Raw genomic sequence first — 11,347 nt, forward strand, 5'->3', positions numbered from 1 at the left:
AATTTAAATACAACAATTATGTTATTTCTGCTTAACAATTTAAAAACAACACTTACCGCTAAGCCACGCCCATTTGAGAATTTGTTTTACTAATTGATGTTTTGCCAACTCATCCTATTTCTACAATGATTTTTTTAAATTTATGTTTAAAAGTCCGACATGTCTTGTATTTTATTCCTCTTGTCATTAATGCATTTTGTACTCCGTCACCAGGTACCTATGGGACTGTTTTCAAGGCTAAAAACAGAGAAACGCATGAGATTGTGGCCCTCAAACGAGTGAGATTGGATGATGATGATGAGGTAAGGAGAGTTCAGACCGCTGGTGGGTCAAGTCATACTAAAAGCAAATTGTCACATTAATTTTTCATCTTACTACAGGGGGTTCCAAGTTCAGCATTACGAGAAATTTGCCTCTTGAAAGAACTGAAGCATAAAAACATTGTAAGGTGTGTTTGCTTTTATTTTTTAATTAGTGGCTTATTTATTTATTTATTTACTGTATTAAATGAATGTTAATAAGTTTTATTTTCATTATAATATTATTATTATTATTATTATTATTATTAAATACTGTATTTTCTAAATAAAGATTATTGCAATAGGTATTTTTTATTTTTCTTGGAGTTAAAAAAAAATGAATATTTAACCATATAACATCAGTTTTTTAAAGTAAGCATTTTAAAATAATTCTTGATATAAATAAATAGTGATTAAATTAAAATAATCTTGCAGCATAACTTGTCTTATGCTGCATTAACATACGCAATAAATGTTAAGTACTTAATTTATTTATTTATTTTTTTAATTATTGCATTTTTAGTACATGTAACCACATAAAATCAGTTTTGGTTTGTTGCAAATATTTTTAAATAAACATGTTAAAATATTTACTCAAATAGTGATGAATTAAAAATTGTATTTGAGTACTTAATTATGAACTTTTTTATGAACTCTCCTGGATTTAAAAAAAAATGCATTTTTTATTGTTACGTTTTAAATTATTGCAATCAGTACTTTTTATTTTTTGGATTTTTTAAAATTAATTTTATTTTAATTATTGCATATTTAATATATTTATTTGTATAGCATCAGTTTTGTTTGGTTGCAATTGCAAGTAATTTGAAGTATTTAAAAAAAAAAAAACGATTATTGATATAAATGAATGGTGATGAAATAGAAATGGTGCATTAACAACCACTACTTGTTTTTGTAGGCTGCATGACGTCCTTCACAGTGATAAGAAACTGACATTAGTGTTTGAGTATTGTGATCAGGTAGGAGCCTGCGTCATAATTGCATCATCATTGACCTTGTTTTCAACGATCTTGCTGCTTAAACTAGTCTTATACGATTAATATGTGTTTTGTAACATGCAGAATGATTTTCATTCAAACAGGATTTGAAGAAGTACTTTGACAGCTGTAATGGTGACTTGGATCCAGAGATTGTCAAGGTTTGATTTGTTTATTAAACATTTTTATGTATGTATAAAGCCCTGAGAAGAATATATCAGAAGGTCTTTGAAGTAATGCAGATTTAATTCTTCTCTTCTTGCAGTCCTTTATGTACCAGCTATTGAAGGGTCTTGCTTTCTGCCACAGCCGAAATGTTCTCCACCGAGACCTTAAACCACAAAATCTGCTCATCAACAGAGTGAGTAAATGACCCAAAGTGAATATTGTGACTTTTATCTCCATTTGTTCATGCTTAGGGTCATGAAATAGCCTGTAGGTTTAAGTTTTTGTCAAACTGCAGCATGCTTGTTTCCTTATTTCTGTTGTATTCTCACAAGTACCCGTCTGTATTATATTGTCATCAGAACGGTGAACTGAAGTTAGCCGACTTCGGTTTGGCCAGAGCGTTTGGAATACCTGTACGCTGTTATTCTGCTGAGGTAAAGCTACACTGCTTCAGATGCAGTGTTTTTATTTTTATTTTTTTCGAGTTTCCCTGTTCCTCACTTCATATTGATTGTGTTCAGGTGGTGACGTTGTGGTACAGGCCTCCAGACGTGCTGTTTGGTGCTAAGCTCTACTCTACCTCTATTGACATGTGGTCTGCAGGGTGTATATTTGCAGGTAGGAAAGGCTTCATTTAAATCATAGTCTTTTCTTGTAGTATATTTACTTATTTTTCTGTATTTCTTTGCTATTAGAACTGGCAAATGCAGGACGGCCCTTATTTCCTGGTAATGATGTGGACGACCAGCTAAAGAGGATCTTTAGATATCCTTTATGCTCACTTGACACGTTTAAGATTTTTGTTGGGTTTATACATTTGGATAGTTTATTTGGATTGAACTGTAAATTCTAAAATTTCTTTTTTTTTTGGTTGATATAGTGGAATATGGTAAATATTAATGTAGTAATGGGATTCATTCATTTAAAAGAAGTATTTTCTGCTTATCAAGACTGCATTTATTTGATTACAAATAAAGAAAAAACAGTAATATTGTGAAATATTATTGCAATTTAAAATAGTGGTTTTCTATTTTAATATACTTTAATATGTAATTTATTTCTGTGATGCAAAGCTGAATTTTCAGCATCATTACTCCAGTCTTCAGTGTCACATGATCCTTTAGAAATCATTCTAATATGTTGATTTATTATCAATGTTGAAACAAGTTGTGCTGCTTATGTTTTTTTTTTTTTTTGGAACATGTGATACGTTTTTGGGATTATTTGATGAATAAAACATTAAAAATAACAGCGTTTATTTAAAGTAGAATTTTTTTTGCAACAATATACACTATTGTTCAAAGTTTGGGGTCAGTAATTTTTTTTTTTTTTTTTTTTTTTCTTTTTTTTTTTTGAAAAATGAATACATTTGTTCAGCAAGGATGTCTTAAATTTAAAAAAAATTTATAGTGAAGACTTGTGTAGTTAAAAAAGAATTCTATTCTGAATAAACAGTCAGTGAATTCTTTTTTTTTTAAGAATGCTGAAAAAAGTATCACAGGTTCCAACAAAATATTAATCAGTACAACTGTTATCAACATCGATAATAAATCAGCATATTAGAATGATTTCTGAAGGACCATGTGACACTGAAGACTGGAGTAATAGCTGATGAAAATTCAGCTTTGCATCACATAAATAAATTATATTTGAAGTTTATTAAACTGTAGAATACTGTTATTTTACATCGCAATAATTTTTCACATTATTTTTTTCTGTATTTCTGATCAAATAAATGTAATTTAAATAGACAAGTTTTTAAATGTTTTTTATTTTTATATGTTCAATTTTTCAAGTTTTCTTTTCAAGTTTAATTAAATTTTTAATTTAAATTTAATAATTGTATTATTTTTTCAGTGTTATTATATACATGTTTGTTTTTATATTACTAGTTAGGTTTAATTTATTTTTATTTCAGTTTTATTTTTTTTGTCCATGTTCATTTTGTGATTTCAATGCTTCAACTAAAAAAGAAGGAAAGGAATGTATAAGCTGATTAACTTTAACATTTTGGCACGTTGCTGGGAACGCCGACAGAAGAACAGTGGCAAACTATGAATAAACTTCCAGATTATAAGGTACAACATTCATTCATCTCAGTGCTGTCAGAAAGATTTCCACTGCAAGAACAGTATAGATAATTTTGAGATTTTGAGTGAAAAAACATGAAGTATATATATGGTGAGAACGTAAAATTAAAGTAAATTAAATATTAAACTCTTTTAAAGGAGCACTCCACTTTTTTTGAAAATAGGCTCATTTTTCAACTCTCCTAAAATTAAACAGGTGAGTTTTTCTATTTTCGAATCCATTCAGCCGATCTCCGGGTCTGGCGGTAGCACTTTTAGCATAGCTTATCATAGATCATTGAATCTGATTCGATCGTTAGCATCTCGCTCAAAAATGACCGTATATAATGACGATATTTTTCCTATTTAAAACTTGACTCTTCTTGAAAGGTTGCGATTTTCTAGACTGATATGGCTAGGAACTATACTCTCATTCCGGCGTAATAATCAAGAAACTTTGCTGCCGTACCATGGGTGCAGCAGGCGCAATGATATTACGCAGCGCCTGAAAGTGACCGGCACTAAGTTTGTGTAGATGCAGAGTTGATGGCTGCGTAATATCATCAGCAAAATTTCTTGATTATTACGCCGAAATGAGAGTATAGTTCCTAGCCATATCGACCTAGAAAATCACAACTTTTCATTTTTCATCCGTCTTTGTGCATGATGTAACTACAGATGAGTCGAGTTTTAAATAGGAGAAATCTCAAAACTCTTTGGTCATTTTTAAACAGTCTAATCGGATTCAATGATCTATGCTAAGCTATGCTATAAATGCTAACGCCAGACCCAGAGATCGGCTGAATGGATTTGAAAACGGTAAAACTCAACTGTTCAACTCCAGGGGAGTTGGAAAATGAGCCTATTTTCAAAAAAAGTGGAGTGTTCCTTTAAGAAATACTCAACAGTTAGCAACTTTTAACCTTTTAATTTATTTAATTTATTCTGCATTCCATTTATTTTTGTTTTGTTTTGGACAGCCGTACCCAATGTACCCAGCTACTACATCACTTGTGAATGTCGTCCCGAAACTCAGCAGCACTGGCAGAGACCTACTACAGGTACGGTATTTAACAATACGGGTTCATGATTTCCTGCTTCATGCTGTAGCTGAATTTGTGTTTGTTCTTTACAGAATCTTCTGAAATGCAATCCAGTACAGCGAATTTCAGCAGAGGAAGCCCTACAGCACCCTTACTTTGCTGACTTCTGCCCCCCGTAAATGTCAGATCACCACAACACCATTTAGGAACACAGATGGGCCAGTCTTACCTCGTAAAAACCCTTCAACACCTCCAGCGTTCAGTTATCTTTCAGTTTGAGTTCGGATCACACCTGCGATAGCAGGATAGAGGGACCCTGAAACACTCCTCTGTTGAAATGTTTATGATTTGATAATGCGGATATGATTATGATAGTAATTCTCTCTAATGCAGAAAGTGGTGCTGGTATCCCGCATAAACCATGTTCCAGAAATCTCCAAAAATATTTTTATGGTATTAGTCTTTTTTATTATTTAAAGGAACAGTTCACCCAAAAATGAAAAATCTGTCATCTGCTTGTTGTTCCAAAGCTGTATGAGTGTCTTTCAGCTGTTGAACACGAAAGACGATATTCTAAAGGATGTTGGTAACCAAACAGCCATTGACTTTTATAGCATGGAAAAAAATACCATGTAATTCAACAGCTTCCATCAACTTTTTGGTTACCAACGTTCTTCAAAATATCTTCTTTCGTGTTCAACAGCTTAAAGCAAGTCGTACAGGTTTGGAACAACTTGAGAGTCAGTAAATGACAATTTTCATTTTTAAAGGGACAGTTCATATAAATAAGGTGCGTAAAATTCTTCAGCATACAACTGAAACTACCTGACGGTGAGTAAATGTTGACAGAATTTTCATTTTTGAGTTATTATTGTTAAAACGGAAGATAGTTACCAAAATTTCTGAAATCCTGGCCCTACATGATTCATTTAGTTGCCAAATGTGCTTCATAGATCTTTAATGGTTTACAAAATGCTGCCGTGAAGACTACTGAAAGCAGCGTTTTCTTTTTTTTTTATTTGTCAAAGATCAAATGAGCAGTATAATTTAATAAGGTACAGCGCACATACTTGATTTACCTTATGTTACGATATATAGTATTTAAAAAAGTTACTTTTCCACTTTTTTTGTGTTGTATATTCAGTAAGAGTAGCTATGGGGAAAAAAGTGTAAGTTATCACTGTGCGACTGTCATTTTGCCATTTTGTATGAATGAGATTTTAGTAATTTTAAGCAATTCTGTTAGTGGTTTTTTTATTTTTTTTATTTTGTGTTTTGTTCCTCATAATTTCAGCAAATCTTGTATTGCAAATGAACTTTTTCAATAGAATACATTGTTTGGATAGGGTCTGTGTTCACATAACCTGACTCTTTATACGAAAGATGAATATTTTCTGATAATTTACTCACCCTTAAGCTATCTAAGATGTAATTGAGTTTGTTTTTTCATCAGAATAGATTTGGAGAAATTAGCATTACTCTTGCTTACGAATGGACCCTCTGTAGTGAATGGGTGCTGTCAGAATGAGAGTCCAAACAAGTTAAAAATGTTTTAATAATGGATTTGTTTCTTACAAACACACAGATTTTGGCTTGACAAGATGTTGATTGATGGATTGGTGTTGTGTGGATTACTTGTGGATGTTTTTATCAGCCATTTGGACTCTTATTCTGACGGTACCCATTCACTGCAAAGGATCCTTTGGTGAGCAAGTGATGCTAAATTTCTCCAAATCTGTTCCTGTGAAGAAACAAACTCATTTATGTCTTGAATAGCCTGAGGTGAGTAAATAATCAGGAAATTTTCATTTTTCAGTTATGTTTCTTTACAAAAGCTTCTTTTGTATAGTGGACCACAAGATTTGCCTTCAACAGTCTGAGCAATAGCTATGTGTAAAATTCAGATTTGCATGCCAGTGTTGTCATTACACTACATGTGATGTTGCACATGTGTACCTTATGGAAGAGTTGGGTCCGATGGCCCTGAAGTATGTGAAATATAGGATAAGACTTACATTTACCCTCATTTTTGCTTTGCATTTCTCATCAGCTGTAGATGTACAGTGTTAGAAAACATAATCAACACCACAACTTTCAGGCCTTTGGTAGTGATTATTATGTTATGGAGCAAGTAAGCCGAAAATATATTTATCTGAAACCCATTTAGATTGCATTGAGATAGTGAGCGGTTGCATTTTTTGTTTTTAATCACTGTGTGAAAATGCTTTTATTTATTCATATAGTATGTTATAAATGAATAGGCTTAAGTTTCAAATTAGGTTGATTTGGAGGCTCGGTAAGGGACCATTCCTGACGTATTTGGATGGATATTTCATGATTAATCTAGCATTGTTTAAACACAGTACTTAAATGTTTTTATTATGAATAAAATATAAGATTTGTTACAAAAATAAAAGTTGCTGTAGTGCATAAAGGATATTAACAACAAACTTATGTTTCAAGAATGTAGCAGAACTCCAACCCTCCATCAAGTTATCACTGATTATTATTTTTCATGGTGTACTTTGATTATCTGCAAACCGTATGTAAGAAATTGAAGAATTCTGCACCGGTTTATTAAAAATGTTTTCTCAAAAACAGAAAGTCTCATAAATGTCCCGCATGAGGGAAATCAGGACGGGCTGTTACACAGATGTTAAAGGGTTAGTTCACTTCCAGAATAAACATTTCCTTATAATTTACTTACCCCCATGTTATCCAAGATGTTCAAGTCTTTCTTCAGTCGAAAAGAAACTGAGGTTTTTGAGGAAAACATTCCAGGATTTTTCTCCATATAGTGGACTTCAATGAGGATCAGCAGGTTGAAGGTCTAAATTGCAGTTTTAATGCAGCTTCAAAGGGCTGTACACCGAGGAATAAGGGTCATATCTAGCAAAACGATTGGTCACTATCTAAAAAATGTAATTTATATGTAAATAATAATTGACGATGGACCGTTGAATTCTTAGGAAAATAATGCACGCCCAAGGTGGGATGCGGCCACGACGCGAAGCGGCTATACATTATTTTCGAAGAATTCAACAGACCTAAATCAATTATACCGCTTATACTATGTTTACCACACCTCAGGACATCAATCAGATATATTTTAAGGCATTCGTCTGTTTTTTGTCCTTAAAACGCTATTGTGAGTAGGACTAATTTCTTACGCATCTCATCCAACGCCTCAGTTACTAATTCCAAAACGTCATTTTAGACCTAGTAACGGAGGACTGAGCCGTTGATAGCACACTATGCAGTTAATAATGAAGTTATTAGACAGGAAGACAGACGGAGAAAGATTAAGCTTGTGAATTATTTAATTATTAAGCTTTTAATATTTAATTATTATTAATTGTTTTTGTTTTTTTTTCTAGGAAATGACCAATCGTTTTGCTAGATAATAAGACTTATTCCTCAGCTGGGATCCTGTAGAGCCCTTTGAAGTTGCATTTTGGACCTTCAACCCATTGATCACCATTAAAGTCCTTTATATGGAGAAAAATCCTGTTTTCCTCAAAAACCTTAATTTCATTTTGACTGACAAAAGAAAAGCATGAACATCTTGGGTGACATGGGGGTGAGTAAATCATCGGGAAATTTTTATTTTAGAAGTGAACTAATCCTTCAAGCTGGAATGCTCTTGATTTGGTGTTGACTTTAAAGTTGAGGACTGTTTCACAGGTATCTGTGCACATTTTCTTCCAACAGAGCAATAAATTGTCTATACAACCCGTCTAGTCTTAAGAACTTGTGTTTTGTAGATGGTCTTGGACTATTCTGGATGACTTCCACATTGTCCACCTTTATTGGATTTCCTCCATCCCAAGAGGGTAAACAAGGTAACACCTCACGGCTTGCTGTCTTCTGTGGGATCAGGGTTAAGTCGGCTTCAGAGATTTTGTTGAGGACCTGGTGGTGGCACTGGAGAAGATCTTACTAAGGTTTCCTTGTAATACATAATGAAGGTCAAAAGTTTTCATACACCTTGCAGAATCTGCAAAATGTTAATTATTTGACCAAAATAAGAAGGATTATAGAAAATGCATGTTATTTTTTATTTAGTGGTGACCTGAATAAGATATTTCACATAAAAGATGTTTACATATAGTCCACAAGAGAAAATAATAGTTGAATTTACAAAAATTAACCTGTTCAAAAGTTTACTACTGTGGTGTTACCTGAATGATCCACAACTCATTTTTTTTTTTTTTTTTTTTTTTTGGTTTAGTGATAGTTGTTCAGAGTCCCTTGTTTGTCCTGAACAGTTAAACCACCTGCTGTTCTTCAAAAATCCTTCAGGTCCAACAAATCGTTTGTTTTTTTTTTTTAGCATTTTTGTGTATTTGAACCCTTTCCAACAAAGACTGGATGATTTTGAGATTCATCTTTTCACACTAGGGACAACTGAGGGACTCATATGCAACTATTACAGAAGGTTCAAACACTCACTGATACTTCAAAAGGAAACACGACGCATTAAGAGCCGGGGGTGAAAACTTCTGAACAGAATGAAGATGTGTACCTTTTTCTTATCTTGCCCAAATTTAATTTTTTTTTCATGTAGTACTGCCCTTAAGAAGCTACAGAAGATACTTACATGTTTCCCAGAAGACAAAATAAGTGAAATTTACCCTTATCTACAAATTTCAAAAGTTTTCGCCCCCTGGCTCTTAATGCATCATGTTTCCTTCCAAAGCATCAGTGAGTGTTTGAACCTTCTGTAATAGTTGGATTTTGAGATCCAAAGATGGATCTCAAAATCATACAGTCATTGTTGGAAAGGGTTCAAATACACAAACATGCTGAAAAAACAAAGAATTAGTGGAACCTGAAGGATTTTTCTGAAGAACAGCAGGCAGTTTAACTGTTCAGGACAAACAAGCGACTCATAAACAACTATCACTAAACAAAAAAAAAAAAAAAAGCACAGCTGTGGATCATTCAGGTAACAACACAGTATTACTATTTTATAAATGCAACTAATTTTTCTCTAGTGGACTATATGTAAATGTCTTTTATGTAAAATATCCTATTCAGGTCAGTATTAAAAATAAAAAAACATGCATTTTGTATGATCCCTCTTATTTTGGTCAAATAAGTAACGGTTTGCAGATTCTGCAAGGTGTATGTAAACTTTTGACTTCAACTGTATAATATAATCATCTTTTGAAATGGTTTTTCCCTTAAAAAAAAAAAGTCCCTTTATTGCATATTATTCACCAAATTAAATTCTGTGACAGTTACAGATCAACATGAGCTGAAGAATGACACGGTGAGTTTGCACTATATGCACTTGAAAGTGTGCATGCTGCTAAAAGCAGACTACATTTAAAAATCAATGGATGCTATTAAGGTAATTTGACAGTCTGACAAATGAATCGTCCATTGTAACATAAAAACTATCAAATCAAACCAGTCCTGAAAGAGTATTCACACAGCTGATGACCTAGTGATGCTCAATTACATTTCCAGCTACAGTGTCATTTGGTTCAAGTTTAACAACGCTTTGTGTCCACTTTAGACTGTTACAAATACAAGCTTTACAGCTTGTACAGCCACTCAAGCAATACAAAGGTTACTCACATCTTTAAACTCAACTAATCCAAGATGCATTTGTGAAGCAATTCCGTTTGAAAAAACAGCTGCATGAAGCACATCTTGAAATAAAGAGCTCATTCTGGATAGTTTGAAGAAACAGAAACAGCTCACATACTGCTGGTTGAGCAGCAGTGATTGTCTGGTTTTTGTAAGTCAGTCTATTAAATGTCTGTCTGGAGATCAATAGTGTTCTCGTGTGGCCTTGGGATCAATATTGACACCACTAGTGCAGCTGGGCCATCCAGACCAAATTATGATGAACAGCCCTGCAGCACAGCACGCATTTAGATATGGGGCATCTACTGCAATTACATACACGTATGTATACATAAATGTTATAACAAAAGCCAAAGGTTCTCTTACGGCTATATTTCAGGGGGGTTTACTGCGTTTTACTGCATTGTCTGTATTTTAATCCTTTAATGGGTCCTCAAGTGAGGAACTGTCATTAAATTGTGTAAAACGTCATAATAGGCCACAGTTCTAAAATGAATGATGTTTAGTGCATCTGGAGGAAATAATCCATTAATCTGCATTTCAGAGATAATAGATGAATTTGAGGTGACTAAACGAAGCACTGCTGATGCATGTCTAAGTGCATAATTATGACTGTCACCAAATCACAACATTTACAGAGCAATTCAGCATTCAAATATATATATATATAGCCATTAAAACAGTATGTGTTAATACCATATTGTTACATTGTTACAAAAAAAGAAAGAAAGAATACAGATGAACACACGTTTTAAAATATATATATTTTTTATTTTATTTTATAAAATATTTAAATTATATCTATACTCATTTCTATGCATTTAAGTGACAAAATCATGGAAAATGTTTACTGCAGTCATGTATTGTATAAAACATTTTGGGGTTAAAAATTCACAGCTGGCAAAGGGGCATGTCTGACTTTGACATGTATATATTGCCATTATTATGTAATCCAAATGAAAATTATTATTGCTGGTCTTCAATGATAATGTCAAGTTACTTTAATATATTTGCACCAAAAAATGTTAAGGATTTATGCTGATATCGTCCAATACCACACTTTGCCAGAGGTGTTTCCAAACTTTTGGAGGGCAGTGTATATTCATACAAAATTCATAACCAATTCATATAAATGTACTGTAAATATTTTGATTATTAAGATTACTTTTGGTCAT

General features: G+C 32.9%; 1 protein-coding gene across 1 annotated transcript in view; it reads left to right on the forward strand.

Annotated features, from left to right (window-relative positions):
* cdk5 (cyclin-dependent kinase 5) overlaps positions 1-8,306 on the forward strand; it is a 9,225-nt gene extending 919 nt beyond the window's left edge. Inside the window, exons 2-12 of the mRNA XM_051098618.1 lie at positions 214-302; positions 381-448; positions 1,216-1,276; positions 1,399-1,455; positions 1,560-1,655; positions 1,822-1,896; positions 1,984-2,080; positions 2,158-2,227; positions 3,480-3,540; positions 4,512-4,592; positions 4,667-8,306. Of these exons, the coding sequence (XP_050954575.1) occupies positions 214-302; positions 381-448; positions 1,216-1,276; positions 1,399-1,455; positions 1,560-1,655; positions 1,822-1,896; positions 1,984-2,080; positions 2,158-2,227; positions 3,480-3,540; positions 4,512-4,592; positions 4,667-4,753 (842 nt within the window). The 3' untranslated portion in view covers positions 4,754-8,306. The remainder of the gene's footprint in view (positions 1-213; positions 303-380; positions 449-1,215; positions 1,277-1,398; positions 1,456-1,559; positions 1,656-1,821; positions 1,897-1,983; positions 2,081-2,157; positions 2,228-3,479; positions 3,541-4,511; positions 4,593-4,666) is intronic.
* Positions 8,307-11,347: the final 3,041 nt, after the last annotated feature.

This window comes from Labeo rohita, chromosome 24 (assembly GCF_022985175.1).
Source record: "Labeo rohita strain BAU-BD-2019 chromosome 24, IGBB_LRoh.1.0, whole genome shotgun sequence".
In the NCBI taxonomy this organism is placed as follows: domain Eukaryota; kingdom Metazoa; phylum Chordata; class Actinopteri; order Cypriniformes; family Cyprinidae; genus Labeo; species Labeo rohita.